Source organism: Peromyscus leucopus, chromosome 12, assembly GCF_004664715.2.
Source record: "Peromyscus leucopus breed LL Stock chromosome 12, UCI_PerLeu_2.1, whole genome shotgun sequence".
In the NCBI taxonomy this organism is placed as follows: domain Eukaryota; kingdom Metazoa; phylum Chordata; class Mammalia; order Rodentia; family Cricetidae; genus Peromyscus; species Peromyscus leucopus.
Genome location: NC_051073.1, coordinates 51,334,219 through 51,354,548, shown reverse-complemented (window position 1 = coordinate 51,354,548; position 20,330 = coordinate 51,334,219). Strand labels below are relative to the sequence as shown.

General features: G+C 38.7%; 1 protein-coding gene across 2 annotated transcripts; it reads left to right on the top strand.

The window, feature by feature from the left end:
• Positions 1–2,632: 2,632 nt before the first annotated feature.
• On the top strand, positions 2,633–16,893 carry LOC114695010 (cell surface glycoprotein CD200 receptor 2-like). 2 transcript variants are annotated; one of them, XM_037210018.1, is made up of 6 exons: positions 2,633–2,797; positions 7,260–7,406; positions 9,630–9,947; positions 10,056–10,304; positions 13,588–13,702; positions 14,048–16,893. In XM_037210018.1, exons 1-6 carry the CDS (start codon positions 2,734–2,736, stop codon positions 14,052–14,054), a joined length of 900 nt encoding a protein of 299 aa, XP_037065913.1. In that variant the 5' UTR covers positions 2,633–2,733; the 3' UTR covers positions 14,055–16,893. The 2 variants fall into 2 exon arrangements, with proteins under 2 accessions (XP_037065913.1, XP_037065914.1); XM_037210019.1 differs by lacking the exon at positions 13,588–13,702.
• The last annotated feature ends 3,437 nt before the right edge of the window (positions 16,894–20,330 follow it).

Genomic DNA, 20,330 nt, shown 5'->3' with positions numbered 1-20,330 from the left:
AGGATCAGGTAGGGGGAGGATGGAGTACTGGAATAGACAATTGGAATCAGGGCACCTGTGGGATGAGCTGGAAACCTAGTGGAATGGAAACTCCCAGGAATCTCTAAAGGTGATCCTACCTAAAATTCCTAGCATTGGGGGATATGGAGCCTGAATTGGCCATCTCCCATAACCAGGCAAGACTTCCATTGGAGTGACTGGGACACCAACCCAGCCACATAGCCTTTGACCTAAAATTTGCCCTGCCTACAAGGCATGCTGGGACAAAGAAAGAGCAGAAATTATGGGTGTGACCAACATAATTTGAGCTTGAGACTGATACTATGAGAGGCATTCCACCCCTGACACAGGATGGAGGGCAACAACCCAGAGGCTGGACAGCCCAGAGACCTAGGATAGAACCACACATGACTGGCAAAAGAAGGAAAAAGTTAATGAAATGGAAACCTAATGATATTCTGCTATACCCATAGGTCATTCCCTAGTTCAGATTTATAGGCTTCATACAGATGCCGACCCACAGCTAAACATTAGGAAGACCTGGGGAATCCTGTGGAAAATGGGGAGGAAGGATTATGGGAGTCAGAGGGGCCAAGTACAAAACAAAAAACCCACAGAATCAACTAACCTGGGCTCTTAGGGGCTCACAGAGACTCAACTGCCAACCAGAAAACTTGCATGAGACTAACCTTGGCTCTCTTCCCATATGTTACAGTTGTGTTGCTTGGTCTTCTTGTGTGACTCCTAACAGAGGAAGCAGGGGCTATCTCTGTCTCTGGTTCCTGCTTTTTGGGACCCTTCCCTGCTACTGGGTTGCCTCATGCAACCTTAATAGGAGAGGAGGTACCTAGTCTTACTGCAACTTGATATGCCATGGCTGGCTTATATATGGGAGGTCTACACTTTCCTAAAGATAAAGGAAGAGTAGAAGTGGGGGGGGGGAGGGAACAGGCTGGGGAGAGAGACTGGGAAGAGAGGAGGGATGGAGGGAGGAGAAACTGTGATTGGGCTGAGAAAAATTATTTATTAAAAAAATAAAATCCTGGAAAGCTTAGGGATGAAAGAGACAACCTTAATGTAATGAAGAAGTTTACAGCAAGCCCATAGCCAACATCAACTTCAACAGAAAAATTCAAAGCAATTCCACTAAAGTCAAGAGCAACACAAGGTTCTCCACTCTCTCCATATCTATTCAATATAGTACTTGAATTCTTAGCTAGAGTAATAAGACAACTGAAGGAGATCAAGGAGATACAAATTGGAAAGGAAGAGTCAAACTTTTGCTATTTGCAGGTGATATGATAGTATACATTAGTGACCCTCCAAATTCTACCAAGGAGATCATATAGCTGATAAACGCCTTAATTGATGTAGCTGGATACAAGTTTGACTCAAAAGGAAATCAGAAGTCCTCCTATACACAAATGATGAATGTACTGAGAAAGAAATCATGGAAACAATACCCTTTACAATAGCCTAAAATGATACAAAGTATCTTGGGGAAACTCTTGTACGACAATAATTTTATTATTTGAAAAAAGAAAGAGAATATATCAGAATATGGAAAGATATCTCATGCTCATGGATCAGAAGGTTTTTTGTTTTGTTTTGTCTTTTTAAACAAAGTAAAAAAGGCCATTCTACTAAAGGATTCAATGAAATACCCATCAAAATTATAACACAATTCTTGACAGATCTTGAAAGGTCAATTCTCAGCCTCATATGGAAAAGCAAAAAACCCAGGACCCAAGATAGCTAAACAATCCTTAACTATAAAAGAACTGCAGGAGGCATCACTGTAGCTGGAGGGCTTCTCTCCAGGTTCCCCAAGCCCCGCAGTCCCACAATCCACTTATAAAATAATCACTCAGACACTTATATCACTTATAAACTGTATGGCCGTGGCAGGCTTCTTGCTAACTGTTCTTTTATCTTAAATTAACCCATTTCTATAAATCTATACCTTGCCACGTGGCTGGTGGCTTACCAGAGTCTCTACATGTTGCTTGTCCTGGCGGTGGCTGCAGTCTCTCCCCTCCTTCTTCCTGTTTCCCCAATTCTCCTCTCTCTTTGTCCCGCCTATACTTCCTGCCTGGTCATTAGCCATCAGTGTTTTATTTATATAGAGTGATATCCACAGCACATCACCATTCCTGATTTCAAGCTGTACTACAAAGTATAGTAATAAAAACCACATGGTATTAGCATAAAAACAGACATGTTGATCAATGGAATTGAACTCAAAATCCATACATGACTCACATACCTCTGGACACCTGAGGTTTGATAAACAAGCCAGAAATACACACTGGAAAAAAGAAAGCATTTTCAACAAATGGTGCTGGTCAAACTAGATTTCTGCACATGGAGAATACAAACAGATCCATATCTATCACCCTGCACAAAACTCAACTCCAAATGGATCAAAGACCTTAACATAAAACCAGTGTGATAGACATGAAAGTGGGGGAATATTGAATATCGTGAGAGAATGTATGTGTTAAGCTTTGGCTTCTTTATCACTCAGAAACATTACTGCCATTTTTTCCTGGGCAGACTTAATCATCCAGCAGCACGCAGAATGGAGATGAAGATAAAGATAAGTGGAATGAGGAAGAAAAGTCACCCTTAAATCTGGTAAACTGAGCACAGGCAAAGTTGACGTTGAGGGACAGATCACTGAGTCCATCCAGGGATTTGTGATGACTTGTATTTAAGTAGAAACCACTCCAGATGAATGCTTTTGGGAAGACTTCGGCTTTGGGATTTCTGATCTCCATCACTATTCTGGTGCCTGGTAAGTGTGACATTCTGAGGTTTTTAGGAAATGAAACCATTTTTTCTGGCTAATATTGACTGTGATAATCCTTCTGCCTCAAACTTCTGACTCCTGGGATTACAGTCATATACCTTTGTTGCAGGCTTATCAGGACAGCTTTAACACTCTGCAGGTTGCTTTTAAATGGATTATATTTAATAATCAGGTTTTCTACAAATATTCCATGGAATAGATTATTCTATTTATTGTTATCATTTGAATTTGAAGATGAGTGACAGCCTGAAAAGAAATGTTTTACTAGGTTGCTTGCTTATCTCATCTTTAAGGTTGAGATGTACAAAAAGAAAAAAGAAAAAAAGAAAGAAAGAAAGGGAGGAAGAAAGAAAGAAGGGAAGAAAGAAAAACCTCTGAGAAGGGAAGCAGTGGGAATCAGGGTAAAGTGGAGATACTGAACTTAGGCAGGAAGGGACCATCCTCCATTACTGTAAGGGAAAGAGGGACAAGGTGGCCTGGAAGCAGGTCAGCTCATGGATTGGTGTCCTAGTTATGGAGTCTTAAGCATTTGAAGTAAAGCTATTGGAAGTTACTAATGGAAGAAGCAGGACAAGATAAGGACCAGAGTCCATGAAATACCACTACAAAGATGGGACAGGCCAGCCTGCTGGCTAAGGTGGTTTGGAGATGATGTTCTGTTTCAGGAGAACCATAGTTCCTAAGAAGACTGACCAATGTGAAAGTAAATTGATTTTTCTTCAAATACAAAGATACAAGTTTATCTCCTACTCCTTCAAAATGTATAAAAAGATAAAAATCGGCCAGGCGGTGGTGGCGCACGCCTTTAATCCCAGTACTTGGGAGGCAGAGCCAGGTGGATCTCTGTGAGTTCCAGGCCAGCCTGGGCTACCAAGCGAGTTCCAGGAAAGGCGCAAAGCTACGCAGAGAAACCATGTCTTGAAAAACAAAAACAAAAACAAAAAAACAAAACAAAACAAAAAAGATAAAAATCTTAGATCTAGTACATCATTAATAATCAATTAAGGAAGCCTGACAGGCCTTTATATGAAATTAATTTAACCTTCTTTAAAAATTTTAAAAGTATAAATGTATGTATTTAATGTATGTTTATTTGTGTGTGTGTCCACATCATAGCATTCATGTGGGGGCCACAGGACAACTGTAGGACTTGTTCTCTCTCTCTCTCTCTCTCTCTCTCTCTCTCTCTCTCTCTCTCTCTCTCTCTTTTTAATGTATTTTCCAGAGTTCAAACTCATGTCCTTAGGCTTGGTTGCATGTCTTTACCTGCTGAGCCATCTTGCTGGCCCCTAACCTTCACAAATGTAAAGATTTGTTTTGAACTCAGCACATAATCACCTTTGATTAACATACCTAGAGCACTTGAAAAAGTATTATTACATCAGAACTGTTTTATAAGTGTCTCTTTGGTCACTATAATTGATACTGTTATTAATATATTCTATGTCTATACTACTTTCTAAAGTTCTGATTATTCTGTTCATTTCTGTGGAAGATGTGTCACAACCTCCATCTATGACTGTGAAGCCAACTACATGTCTCTTTAATTTAGTTAAATTTTGCTTTATGTGGTTTGAAGCTCTGTTACTAGGTATTTACTTCATCATGACAATAAACATTGTACAATTTCAAATGTTTCTAGTAACATTCTTTGTTTCTGAAGAATTTTGTTATTCATATAGACTGTAGTTCCTTTCTTCCCTTCTTCTCTCTTCCCATTCCCTCCCTTGGTGTTTTTCTCTGTATAAATTTAGGCAGATTGTTTCATTCAAAGATTTTGTCTGTTTCATCTAGATTATCAAATTTCTTGTCATAGAATTCTTTATAGTAGTTCTCAGTATTCTATTAATGTTCATTGAAATTCAAGTAAATTCACTTTTGTTATTTGATTTTAGTAACACATATCTTCTATTTTTTCCTCTTAGTTTGGCTAATTGATTAATTTTTGTAACTCTTCTGATGAGTTGATGGCCAGCTTTACTGATCCCTTTAAAGAATCAGCTTTAGTTTGCTGAATTTCTCTGTTCTCCTGTGTCCACTGATTCTGACTCTAATTTCCCTTCTGCTTATTTTGTGTTTGATGTGTTCTTCTTTTTCTAGTTTCTGGAAGCTTAAGTTTAAATGATTGAATTTTAGATAATTTTTCTTCTCTCATACAAGCAGTCAAGGCTAAAACCTTCCCTCTAAGCATTGCTTTTTAGTATTCTACAAGTTTAGATAATTTCTATTTTTACTTACTTTAAAATTCCTTTAAAAATTACCTTAAGAGTTCTTGTACCCTAAATTGTTATTTAAAAATCATCTCTAAAATGCTTGTGGGGTCCATTTACTGTTACTGATGTCTAGTTTAATTTCATTATAGTCAAGGAGTAGTTGTGGTATGATTCCATTCTTTAAAATGTGTTAATATGTTGGGCTGGAAAGTTGGACCAGTGGTTCACAGCATGGGCTGCCCTTTTAGAGGACTTGTGTTTTATTCCAAGTATGCACATGTTGGCTAAAAATATTTGTGACTCCAGTTCCAGGGAGTCTATTTTCCTCTTCTGGCTTCTGAGGGCACCAGGAGTATAAGTGGTGCACATAGAAACATACAATCAATATACCCATACACATAAAATAAATAAGAAATTGTAATATGTGTTTTATGGCTCAGGATATAGTCTATGTTCATGAAAGCTCCATATGAGCTTGGAGAAAATATATATTCTACTATAGGAAGTCACCTGTAGAGACATAATAATATTATAATAAATAATATTGAGCTGGTGACAGAGTTGTTACATTCAGTTATGCCTTGCCTGATTTTGTGACTATTGTTGTTATCTCTCTTTCTGATAGAGGGATGTTGAAATGTCTAGCCTAAAGAAGTATATTTAAGTATTTCTTCCACCAGTTTGTAACAGGTTTTGCTTCTTATCTTAACTCTCTGTTGTTATATACATACAAGGGATTTGTTCTTGGAGGAGAATTGATGGTGAATTATTCTACAATGCCCATCTTTATCTTTGATATCTTTTCTTGAACTCAAATTTTCTCTATTTAAAATTAATATAATTAGCCACCACCTTTTATACTCTGTTAGCATGGAATTTGAAATTCATCTTCTATCACATTCAAACATCTGAGAAAGGAAGAGGGATGGTTTCTCAAAGATAGAATTTCCAACAAGAGTAGAAAGAGTGTAGAGTTCTGTGTAGCAGTATGTCCACTAAAGTAGCAGAGGCCATGACCTCATTGTTTTCCTTAGAGTAGAGAATAAGTATGCTGTAACTGCAAAGATCAACAAAAAATTGGTTAATCACATAATGCACAGATTATTCTGATTGTCAAGTATTCTACAGAATGCAAAAGAGGTAATTGCCAACTGGAATCTGGAGCTATGGAACTAGAAGTCAAAGTAGACATGAATTCTCTTTTCAATTCTTCCTTGCATTTCTGTTTTATTTATTTTTTCTTTTTGCTCCCAATAACAAAGTAGGAAATATCAATGAGGAAGGGAGCTAACAGACAAATCATTTAAAATTTTGATTCTAACTTCATTGAAAAAGGGCTCTACATTGTCTAAGTAAGATGCCTACCACATGATCAAACAAAATTAATTAGAGTGAGGTATATAGAAAAATTTTACCAGATCATCTTAGATGAGGACGTTCACATTGACTAAGGCCATACCTGGGGATGTGATTAGAACATGGGGAAATGGAAGGGTTCCCTTGTAAAACATTGTTGGTCAAATGTGTAGATGAATTGCTAAAGGTCTTGTTAATAAAAACTTGGAGTCAGAAATTAGGGTTAAAGCCTGAGAGATCAGAGGAACAGGAAAAGCCACAAGCTAACCTCACCTTACCAACACCTCAGTCTTCAAAAGACCTACTTCCTGTATACACATGCCTATATGTTCTGCTATATCATTTGCTCTCTCTGTCAGGCTACATCACTTCCTCTTCCTGCACAGCTATGTCACTTCCTGTCTGTATGTACAGACCTCCAGACCTCCATGGTTAGCTAGTGTTGGAATTTAGGGCATGTACACCCAGGCCTCGCTCTGTTCCCAGTGTGGCCTTGAACTCACAGAGATCCCTGCTTCCTGAATGAAAGGATTAAAGGTGTGTGCTACCATAACTTCTATGTTTAATATAGTGGCTGGATTTTTCCTCTGATCCTCAGATAACTTTATGAGGGGACACAGATAAAATATCACCACACAAATGAGTTGTCTTATAAATAAGAAACTACAAATTAATACCTCATAAATGTGAATTTCAAGATACTAATATACTTTCATCCCCAGATGTCAAAAAATCTAATGTTCTATAGTGTTTTGGATGAGTAATTTTAGTCAAGGTTAATGGTTATCTATTATGTTGAATAAGACTTCGTTGAGAAAGAAGATTTTTACTCTATATGAATATATAAAATAGATTTCTCTTTGTTAAATATTTTCTAGATTCAAGTTGTTCAAGTAAGGGAAAGGTGCAGGAACCAGGGGGTTATCAGCCGCCTGAGCCATGGGATTATCAGGTGCAGGAGCCATTGGATGATCAGCTGCAGGTGCCACTGGATGATCAGCTGCAGGAACCACTTTTCTCATATGGTAATATCTTCCCATATATAGTGGCCATCACAGAAGGATATGGGTCTTGGTTAGAAAAGTAGCTGGTACCCTGGGTGCAGTATTCCAGCCTTTCTCTTAGTTGGAGCATCTAGAGGTCTAAGTGCTGTGCTGTGACAGGTCCTGCTAGTTGTTTCACAAACAAGGAGCATCCTTGTTTTCCTCCAAGCCTTTGTAAACTTGCAGTGATGGAAAGACCATGGGTGTCTTAGTTACTGTTCTATTCCTGTGAAGAGACACCATGACCAAGGCAACACTTATAAAAGTAAGCATTTAACTGATGACTTGCTTACAGTTTCAGAAGTTTAGTCCAATCACTCATGGTGCTGGAGAAGTAATTGACAGATACATCCTGATCCACAGGAGAGAGAGAGAGAGAGAGAGAGAGAGAGAGAGAGAGAGAGAGAGAGAGAGAGAGAGAGAGAGAGAGAATGAAAGAAAGAGAGAGAGAGAGAGAGAGAGATTGGGCCTGGCAAGGGATTTTGAAATTTCGAAGCTCACTCCTGTTGACACATTTCCTCCAACAAGGCCACACCCACTCTAACAAAGCCACGCCTCCTAATCCTTCTAATCTTTTCCAACAGTTCCACTCCCTTGTGATTTAGCATCCAGATACATGAGCCTTTGGGGCCATTCCTATTCAAATCACCCCCAATGGATTTAAAGTCCCCCCTTTTTTTGTTATCTTGTTATATGGCCTTTACTTGGCCATAAATTGTGAGGCTTGTTTGTGTGCCTAGAAGAGGCAAGTGACCCAACAACAAGAAAGGGGAGAGATTTTAGCAAAGCCAAGACTCATTCATACAGTAAATTTCTCTATCATATAACTGTTTCTGACTATGTTAAAGTGAGGTCATCCTGACACACATTTGTCACAAGTGAGTTGGAACAGATGTTTTGATTGAATAAACATCCTTCAGTAAACTCTTATCAGTCATGGTGCCTTTTGCCCATGTATGGATTGCATGAGATTCTAAGCAGGAGAAGCTTGCAGATGCTGGGGTTTAAGTTAAACTTTCTACAGATGAGCACAAATGGTCAACTTGTGTATTTAATACTCATAGAACACAGAAACAAAATCTATGGGCAAAACTAATGGCTGAGCTGTCTGTGAATTTATATTTTTCTAATAGGAAGGAAGGAGAACACATGTACTATATTTGATGATTTTACATATTTTCAGTAAAATTATGAATTTTTCATGTTTTTAAAAGCATTCATATCTTTTCACAGGAAGCAAATGTCTCTAACTATCTTCTATTTCTACTGATTATTATTTTTATTTTTCATGAGATGGTCAGGATAGGAAAGTTACACAATGTTTTAAATTTAATTGATTTCATTTGTTTATAATTTATAAATAAAAATAATTTCTAACTAGTTTCATGTAAATGCTATGAGTTATTTTAAATGATAGTGTCTTTACATTTTGCACATTAATGCTTATCTTAATCCTTAGGAGGAGGCTTTCTGATTATTTTGCTACTTATCAAAGCTTAAGAGGAGATAATCACATGACTGAGTATTCTATATTATTTCTTGAAGGGCATGAATTGCATGATGACACCAATATTGTCTACCATCAAAAAATTAAACTCGCTGGGAGGTGGTGGCGCACGCCTTTAATCCCAGCACTCGGGAGGCAGAGCCAGGAGGATCTCTGTGATTTCAAGGCCAGCCTGGGCTACCAAGTGAGTTCCAGGAAAGGCGCAAAGCTACACAGAGAAACCCTGTCTCGAAAAACCAAAAAAAAAAAAAAAAAATAAAATAAAATAAAAAAAAAATCCTCAGAACACTATTTTTGTAACTTAATGAATTTTATTGTGCTTTTATGTCTGGCTTACTTGATTTTAGCTCAAAGACTGAGAAGCAAGTGTCTGTCTCTAGACAGCAAAATTGTTATGTTAACTTCAAATACATTACAATACACACTGATTCACCAGAAATGTATACGAGAGGACACAATTGGTTAGTATTTGAATTTGTCTTAAAAATGATGCATATTTTGTAAATTATAATTTATTAATTACACACTTTTTAGGATATGATTGCCAGAACAAAAGTCATTCAACTAAAACAACTTTATGTAATCCACTATAGGTAAATTGAGCATACTGAGTCCTTTATTAACTTCTCTTTTTCTCTGTCTGTCTGTGTGTCTGTCTGCATGTCTCTCTCTCTCTGTATGTGCATGTGTTTCTCCAGTTAATATTACGATATCTGTGCAGATGGGTACAAAGACTCTGCTGCTCTGCCCTCCTGTTCCACCAACAAAAGCAGTAGTAATAACATGGGTAATAACCCTTAGAGGCCAGCCTCCATGTAAAATATCCTACAGAGTAGAAACCAAGGAGACCAGTGAAACCAACTGTACAGACAGGAGAATCACCTGGGCCTCCACACCTGACCAGAGTCCTGACCTCCAGATCAATGCAGTGGCCCTCAATCATGATGGGCATTACTCATGTGAGATCGAAACACCTGGTGGGAATTCCTATGAAAGATGGGACCTCCAAGTGCTAGGTAAGCAACGAGTTTACCTACTGTGGTATTTCAACAGATTTTAGATAGAAATGAATACTTTTGTCATTTGTGACAGGACTGAATCTTTTTTCCCTTCTATCTCCACAGTCCCTCCTGCAGTAACCCTGTTTCCAGGAGAGAATAGAACTGCAGTTTGTGAGGCAACTGCAGGCAAGCCGCCTGCTCAGATCTCCTGGACTCCAGAAGGGTACTGCAAAACAAAGAATGAATCACACAGCAATGGCACTGTGACTGTCAGGAGCACATGCCAGTGGGATCATAAGAAAGTGCATGCTGTGCTCTGCTCTGTCACCCATTCGACTGGCAACAAGATTCTATCCATACAACTGAACCAAGGTGAGTACCTGATTTTTCTTTAAAGAAAACATAATTGATATTTAACTCATTCTTCCATGAAAGATAAATATTTGAAGTCCATCCTGTTTGTGATCAATTGGCCAAAGGCCTCTTAAGGGAATAAAGAGGAAAGTCATGACAACTCAAGCAGAATCTTGATGTAGAAACCATGGATGAATGCTGCTTGCTAGCTACTCTGACCCATACTAAGCTGTCTATATCTCCCTATCATCTATCTATCTATCTATCTACCTACCTATCTATCTATCTATCTATCTATCTATCTATCTATCTATCTATCTATCTATGTCACCTGTCCAGGGATTGATGGCACCCAATTGGTGTTCTTGGGTGTCTTTAAGCTGTGTCAAGTAGACAGTTAAGCTAACTAGGACAACAGACCCACTTCAGACACTAGTAGTAAGTTTTCAGGTATCTGTCTCCTGCAGTTCTTGTAAACTAACTATAAATCCAGGATGTTTCCACAATCTGTGTATCAGGTTCAGTGATTTGGTAGAATGGTTCACAGAACTGAGGATGCACTTTGCTTACTATTACTGGTTTATTATAAGGATTGCAACATGGGGACAGACAAACAGAAGAGATTCATAGGCCCCTCTGTGGAGGAAGGAGCACAGAACTTCATTCTATCTCAAGGATGTCTGTTCTTCTAATTCCCCAAAGAAGCTTTTCAAACAGTGTTGTTTATGATTGCTAATAAGATTTTGTTACACGGTCATGATGACTAATCATGGATCATTTGTGATGAACTCAATCTCTAGCCACTCTTCCTTCACAGGAGGTTCAGTGGTGAAGATGGTGGCAGTGTCTGGCTAAAAGTTCCAACTCTCTAATCACAATTTAGCCTTTCTTGTGATGGAATCCACCATGAAGCTCTCTAAGAGCTTCTAGACACCTGTCATTTTACTGGCATACCAAAGATATTTTTATTATGGTGACAATTCTTCTAGGAGCTGTGTTCCAGAAGATGAACAAAACCATCTATGTATTTCTTTTTTATTTTTAAATTTAATTTTTTTGTCTGTTTGTTTGTTTGAGATAGTATCTCATTACCTAGCCTTGGCAGACCTGTAACTCACAATGTAGACCAGGCTGGTCTGGAACTCATAGAGATCCACCTCTCTCCCCTCCCAATGCTAGGATTAAAGGTATGAGCCACAACACTGATTTTTTTTATTTCTTATTGTATCTGAAAAAACTATTTCTCTGCCACAAGTATAAGAAGTTCCTCAAGAGTCAGAACTATGTTGTTCAATTCTTCATTTTCCAAGTCTGACTCACCATCTGACATACACATCTGTAATTAGGTTCTGATCCCAGATCTGATCTCCACATTTCACTTTCTGTGTTCCCATGTTCCCAACAGGATTCAGGTCCTTTCATTCTCAGATTTTTTTTCATGTTACTCCTTTTCTCTGAAAAGTTCTCATCCCCTAACCTCTTTTATCTAGTTGGTCAGCAAGATATTTTCCTAATCTCATCTCTCCCAGACTGAGAGCTAGTGCTAAGTAACCTTTCTGATTCTTCAGATGTTTAGAGCATGTCATACACACCTAACACTGTTTGATGTCTTGTAAATCATCTAGAACAATCGTGACAATACAACCTCAATGAGTTATCAAAAAAAAAAAAAGGCACCAAGTTAATGGGGTAACAAAGTGTGGGGTTACAAGGAGGAGTTGCAGGTAAACATGATCAAAATACATTGTATGAAATTCTCAAAGAAATTTTTTAAATAAAAAAGAATAATGCCTTTCAAAAGACTAAGATTTGCATGGTATGCACTTCAGACAGAGGACTCAGAGAATCTAAACTGAATTTGACCTGAAAACCTCCTCCCTGAGGATTAACTTTCATAGTCACCAAAGGTATGAAAGCTGCTTCAATAGGGAAGCAACTGGTAGTACCACCTAATTATGAAGATTATGAACCACAACAATGACCAGCAAGGCTGTTCCCTAAGGTTCAATAGTGGCAATAATATCTTGGCAGCAACCAATAGCTGTCCAATTAATTATATTCAAGAGCAATTCAACAGGAGGAAAATCATGCTGATACTGGAAACCTAGCCAACTACTCAAGGTTAGTGAGGTTGTTTATCTTAGAGATGAACCTCCTACAGCCCTTCAAAAACCAGCTTAATACCTATCTAAATTCTTAATCCCTTATGAACACTAATAAGTGTGGCTCTTAACTCTTACCAAAGAAGCTTCTCTTTGTAATAGACATAAACCCTTATAGAACACCACAAATGGTCAAAATGCAGAGAACACTGATCACGTGATGTTCAGTCCCACGGATACATCTACAACACAATTCCTATACCTAATGCTCAGGGAATATTGTAGAAACAGGGGCAGATTTATAAGAGCCATAGGACCAGGAAATCTGCTATAATATTGTGTCTCTTGGAAATGACTGGGAAGCTTCAATCATGAAACCTCAATTATATACCTGCCTATACAAGACCTGAACAAGTAAACTAATAATAGATATGCAGACACGAAAAGGGGAATCTCATGAGGCCTCAACATTAGACAAAGAACTACAGTTAACTAGGGGTGCTCAGAGGGGGAGAAATATTCTTCCATCAGGAATGGCCCCCCCTAATTCATTATTCAATACCAAGTGATCAGTCTTGAAATTGTACATGCAAGCAACAATGAACGGACTCAGTAGAGTGTATTTACATACTAAATATAAATATGCAACAATAGCAATTTAGAAGGGGCTAGGAATTTGAGAGGGAGCATTGGAAGGTGGAGGATCATGGAGGATCATGGAGGAATGGATGGAAATGATGCAATTATATTTTCATAAAATTTGCATGGGAACTTTTTCCTTATATAGCTGGGAAGTATTAACAATAGTCAGTGTGCATTTATTCACTTTAAAATAATATTTGTTAATGCTTATCAATCACAAAAGCTGGAATTGATTTCTAAACTTGATACAGAAATAATGATACATGAGTGTTACTGGAATTATAATTGGTAAGGTTTTCTGATTTTAACAATAAATAAATATTTATTTATTGTGTATACAGTGTTCTGTCTACATGTATGACTGCACACCAGAAGAGAGCACTAGATCTCATCATGGATGATTGTGAGCCACCAAGTGGGTGCTGGGAATTGACACAGGACCTCTAAGAGCAGCCAGTGCTCTTAACCACTGAGCCATCTCTCCAACCTGCCTCTAATTTCTTGATTGGAGCTATTATTGAGCTGACCTGAATTTTTACCCTTGCCTGTATTTAAAGGTGTCACCAGCCCTCTGCATTCCTTGCTGACCATTCTCTATGTGAAACTTTCCCTTTTGGGGATCATTTTGCTCATCATGGGATTTGCTTTCTTCCAGAAGAGAAATTACTTCAGGTAGGAACACAAAACTGAAATGTTAATTAAGACTCATTAGAAAGAAAACATTGTCATGAGTTTGAGCTCACAGTGGACTGGGAAAGTATGTTATATGGCCCCATCAAGGTTGTTCCCTCAGCCCTTCTTCAGCATCTGGTTTTTTCAAACAATGGAGCCCACAGGTCTGGCAAGAGCATCTGACCTGTTGCGGTTCTGACGGAGGAGAGACTTAGCCTGGACCTCTCTTTCAGGAATAGTGGTTGAAATGAAGTTACTGGAACTTTATGAGTTTATTTGCAAGTTTCTTGACTTTTGTAGGTTTCTGTTCATTCTTGCTTAATTATATTTTTTGTTTATTTCTAGAAAATGAAAATCCAGATTTCTGAAGCCTATTGGTCTGGTGACAAAATACAAGAAAACAGCCATTTGCAGTCACCTTTCTAGTTGATACCCAGCATACCTGTTCCTGATGTCTCCATGTTTGCTACAAGTCCTGTGACAGCTGGCCGTCATGCAGTATGAATACACAGGCAAAAGCTTGGTGCTTACTATCACATGTACTATTAATGACCATATACTCTCTCTTGTCTCTGTTTCTCAGGCCAAAGAGGATGGCTTAGCAAAAGATGAACAACAGTGCTGGATGGATTTCTTCCACCCAAGTCCTCCAGGAATGGCTTCCATCAATTTCCTCTTTGTTTGTTCATTTTAAATGATCATAACTGTTTCACTGTCAGGTGCCGTGAGAAGAAACACCTTCAAGTTAGCCACTAGCTGGCCTTCTTTTCTTGCTTGCTTTTTGATAGTTATCTTTTGTATTAATCATTGAACACATGGCTAGGAGCCATTTTTTTTTTAGCAGTATCTCTGTGCTTTAGTAGAAATTAAAAGTTGAGCACAGAGAAGGCACTGCCAGTGTCATGGAGGTAACATTGAAATCCCCTTACTGTTTAGAACCCCAGTGTCCCAATTCTCTTTGCTGTCTGCTGTGATGCATCCATCACAGGGGATGGGATGGATCAGGGAGGGTAAGGGTAAGACACTGGTGAACCCTAATAACTGGAAACCTTTGCTTCACTTGATACAGACAGCAATCCTATAATTATATATATATATATAGATATATAAAATATATAATAATATATTATATATATGATATATAATAATATATATATTAGGTAAAAGAATTACTTCTTGACTACAGTGACAAGTGATTAGCTATTCGTTTTGTTTTTAGTAAAAGTTTAGAGAAAAAAAATGAGTATGTTATAGTAGAGGATGCTTGGATGGTTACCTCAAGTGGTTCTTTAAAAGTTTGTGTCTTGTCTATTTCACAGTCTAGCGTAGTTGATCAGGCCAGCCAGAGGATAGAGGGGTTTTTCTTTAAGCTATTGTTTTATTCTACAATTTATTCTCGGTGGGGGCCCACAGAGACTCCATAATGAGGCCCTGTTCCATCTTGACTCAGGGTCAGAGAGTCCCATTTGCTTTGTTCCACATGGCTGCATAATAGGATGTTTTGGCCAAAGCCTTGGTTACCAGGTGTCTTATACTTCAAGACCTAATTACAAGATGTTTCACTGTAAGGAATGGTTACCAGGTGTTTTGGAAATTAAGGAAGGGTCTACACTTGTTTGTACTTTTTACTTGACCTTGAAAGAGGGAGGTCTTTCACCTCTCCTCTTTCAGGTGTATAAAAAGCTCACTAGGAATAAAATGGAGGTGACTGTGGTATTGACCCAGATTTCTCCCGCTGCTTTTCTGTGTCTCTATCTTTTTATTTTACATCTACATCTCTATTTTTCATATCTTTATTTCTCAATCCTCACTCCTCCCTTTAAGGACAGTTTGATAGTCAGACTGGGCCACGACAATTCTCTGAGTAGTTTCTATTCAGCAGGTGACTAGGGAGAGGGAAAGATTGCATGTGCAATACTTTATTAGTCAGTTCTGGAGTAGTAAGCACACCTACTCAGATGCCATGCCTAGAACTCAGTCATATGACCACACTAAGTTGTAGGAAGCCTACATAGTGTAGGTGGTTAACTTGAAGAGAAAGAATGAGGCTTGGTGCACACTTAGAATTCTCTGCACACAATAAAGAGAAGGAAGAGTGCTAATATCAAGATTAATGCCTGCTTTAATAGTAGGAAATCACCATGTGTCAAGCAATAAATCCACTCATAATTGTCACTCAAATACATGTAAGGTATGAGCTCTTTTATTATAATGTTTTCATGTTTAAGTCAGGACATAAAGGGGGAAGAGATCTAGCACTATAATTCTCTAACAGACTAGGAAATACAGGGGCAAAGATTGCATGTAGCTCGGTTCATTGTCTATCTTCCCTGTTCTACTTGTGATAGACAGTTCACTTCATGATTAAATCTTCATCCAACTTAGTCATGTTTTTAGTAGATCTTAAAGTTCTCTCCATAAACAGATCATGGGCCCTCTTTATTCACTCAAAATAATATTCTCTGTCCAATAAAAAGATACATAAATGGCAGTTTGTCAATTTTGAGTTGGGGTCTCAAAAGGTCCTGAGTGCTTCTACTACTTTTCACTCCTTGGGAATATGCAAGACCTAGCCTGCTGGAGGATGAGAACAGAACACAGCTGATTCAAGTCAGTCAAGCCTTGCATCTCTCTCTTGAGGCCAGTATAAGGATCCAGGAGTCAGCTTTCTCTTGGACCCTAAGCAAGCTCAATCAAGATCATGAGACATGAGCCGGAGCTCATCCTAGACAAATGAACAATCATTGCCACAGAGTTCATGTGGTTGCTTATCAGGTAGCACATTTGAGTGTTACCTAACTCATACATTGCTCCATAACCTAACTCCAATTTCATAAGTAACTTACATATTGCTCAATAACATACCTCTGATTTTGTCAGGACACACATAGCTAACAGCCTCTTTCAGTTTCCTTTGCATCTGAGCCTGATCATTAGCTCTGACAAATGAGATGTGTGATGTTTTCACGACAACTCCTTAAAGAAAAGGAAGGATTTTCATTTGCTTTCCAAGTTATCTGTGGAACTGCAGTGCTGGTGTGACTCCTGGAGGTCCCAGAGCTACTTTATCCATGGATAATGCTGAGGAAGGAAGCTACCAATTAAGTGAAAAAACAGAAAAATGGAAAGACTTGATCTTGATGACCATTGATTTACCCAACCAGCTCTCAGTCATCCATTTGTTGTTTTGTGTGATGGAGAATAAACTATTTTTTCATAGCAGTGCTATTTGAAGTTTTACTTTGCACTTAGCTGAGTTTAATTCTAATAGAAGCAAATACTTAGTTCACCACCTGGGAAGTTTATGATTATAGAAATTCAGTGTGCCCTACTCACGTGCATGCTCTGGATAATTTTTGTTCTCTCTCAAAGGTAATTGCCTTCATTAGGGTTTCTATTGCTTGAAAGAGACAACAGAGACACAGCAACTCTTATAAAGCAAATCATTTCATTGGAGTGGCTCACTTACAGGTTCACAGCTTCAGTCGGTTATCATCCCGGTGGGGAGCATGGTAGCATGCAAACACATGGGGTGCTTGAGAAGTACCTCAGAATCCTGCATCTTGTAGGCAACAGAAGGTCAACCTGCATGGAGCAAAGCTCTAGCAAATGAGACTTCAATGGCTGCCCCCACAGTCACACACTTCCTCCAACAAGGCCATACCTACCTCAACCATGCTACATAGTGCCACTCTCTTTGGGATTATGGGGGCCAATTACATTCAAACTTTCTTTCCCTGACCCCCATAAGCTTGCAACAACATCGTAATACAAAATTCCTTTAGTCCAGCTTGAAAAGACACCAGAGTTTACCACCGTCTCAACAATGTTTTAAAGTCCAAAGTTTGAAGTCTTCTGAGATTCATGCAATCACTTAACTGTGCTCACCTGTAAAAGTTGAAATAAAAATGCAGATCACATACTTCCAATATGTAACGGCACAGGATATACATGACTATTCTAAAACATAGGGTAGGGAGGATAGACTCCTAACTCTGCGTCTCCATGTCTAATGTAAAAACACACTCCAGATCTCCAGCTCTGTTCTGCTTTGTTGACAGCAACACATTTCTCTCTATAGGCTGGTTCTGCTCCCTGGTAGCAGCTCTCCCTGGCAGATGTGCCACAACTCTGGCATTTCTAACATCTTGAGCTCTCCAAGGCAGTCTAGGCTTCAACTTCACAGCTTCATGAAATGGCCTCTCTACTAGGCCTCCATTCAGGGACACCCCAGACACATGCCAGGCCTCAGCATCTTTCTTTAGGTAAAGAGGCAAATTCCATAACTTGTTTCTTCTATTCTACATCTAAAGCCAGAAGAGAACCATGTGGCCAAAGCTGCCAAGTTCTTCTGCTTACTGGGCCTGGAACATGGCCTCCTCATTCAATCACATCTTCTCCAGCTTTCTGTTCTTCACTGCCTAAGCTTGGCTGTCCTAGAACTTGCTTGCTCTGTAGACCAGGCTGGCCTCAAACTCAGAGATCCTTCAGCCTCTGCCTTCCCAGTGTTGGGATTAAAGGATCAAAAAGACCCAAGAAAACCCACAGAATCAACTAACATGGGCTCATAGGGGCTCACAGAGACTGAACTACCAAGCAGAGAACTTGCAAGAAACTGACCTAGGTCATCTCCACATATGTTACAGTTGTGTTGCTTGTCTTCTTTTGAGTCTCCTAAGAGAGGGAGCAGGGGATGTCTCTAATTATGTTGCCTGCTTCTGGGACTCTTTCTTCCTACTGAGTTGCCTCATGCAACCTTAATAGGAGAGGAGGTGACTAGTCTTACTCTAAATTGATATGCTATGGCTGGCTGATATACATGATATACATGCACATTTCTGTAGAGAAAGGAGGAGTGGAAGTGGGCAAGTTGGGGAGAGAGTCTGTGAAGAGAGGAGGGAGGGAGGGGAAACTGTGATTGGGCTGAGAAGATTAAAAATAAAAGTCCTGGAAAGATTAATGATAAAATGGACATAACTTAACAAAAAAAGGCAGTTTATAACAAGCCCATAGCCAACATCAGCTTAAACAGAAAATCAAAGCAATTCCACTACAGTCAAGAATATCAACTTAAACAGAAAAATTCAAAGCAATTCCTCTAAAGTCAAGAATAACACAAGGTTCTCCACTCTCTCCATTTCTATTCAATATAGTACTTGAATTCTTAGCTAGAGTAATAAGACAACTGAAGGAGATCAGGGGGATACAAGTTAGAAAGGAAGAGTCAAACTTTTGCTATTTGTAGATGATATGATGATATACACAAGTGACCCCCAAAATTCTACCAGGAGCTCCTAGAGCTGATTAAAAACCTTCAGTGATGTGGCTAGATACAAGTTTAACTCAAAAGGAAATCAGAAGTCCTTCTATACACTAATGATAAATGTACTGAGAAAGAAATCATGCAAATAATACCCTTCACAATAGCCTAAAATGATACAAAACATCTAGAGAGAACTCTCTGAGGAATTGAAACCCCTGTATGACAAATATTCAATTCTTTAAAGAAAAGAAATAGGAGAAGATATTAGGAGATGGAAAGATATCCAATGCTCATGGATGAGTAGGTTTTTAAACATAGTAAAAAAGGCCACCCTACTAAAAGAAATCTACAGATTCCATGAAATCCCCATCAAAATTCTAACACAATTCTTGACAGATCTTGAAAGGTCAATTCTCAGCCTCATATGGAAAAACAAAAAACCCAGCATTGTTAAAACAATCCTGAACTATAAAAGAACTGCAGGAGGTATCACCATTCCTGATTTCAAGCTGTACTACAAAGCTATAGTAAAAAAACAAACAAACAAACAAAAAAAACCCCACATGCTACCAGCATAAAAACAGACATGTTGATCAATGGAATTGAATTCAAAATTCATACATAATGTACATATCTATGGACACCTGAGTTTTGATAAACAAGCCAGAAATACACACTGGAAAAAAAAACTACAGTATTTTCAACAAATGGTTCTGGGCAAGCTAAATGTCTGCATGGAGAATGCAAACAGATCCATATCTATCACCCTGCACAAAACTCAACTCTAAATGGATCAAAGGCCTTAACATAAAACCAGATACACTGGGCAAGCTAAATGTCTGCATGGAGAATGCAAACAGATCCATATCTATCACCCTGCACAAAACTCAACTCTAAATGGATCAAAGGCCTTAACATAAAACCAGATACACTGAATGTGATAGAAGTGAAAGTGGGGAGCAGGCTTGCACACATTGGCTCAGAAGATGTTCTGAACAGAGCACCAGTAGCACAGGCAATAAGATCAACAATTAATAAGTAGGACCTCACGAAACTGAAAAATGTCTGTATTGAAAGGACACCGTCATTTGGACAAATTAGCTGCCCACAGAATGGGAAACTCCACGCCTGATAGAGGACTAATGGGGTGCAGATCTATAAAGAGAATTCTCAATAGAGGAAACTCAAAGGGTCAAGGAATATTTAGGGAAATGTTCAATATCCTTAGGCATCAGGGAAAAGCAAATCAACACTACTTTGTGATTTCATTGGGCATTCAGGGAAAGACAGCTGGAAATGAGGGGCAGAATGGAAACTTAGTAGAGTGGAAACTTCCGGAAAGACATGAAGGCAATCCTAATGAGG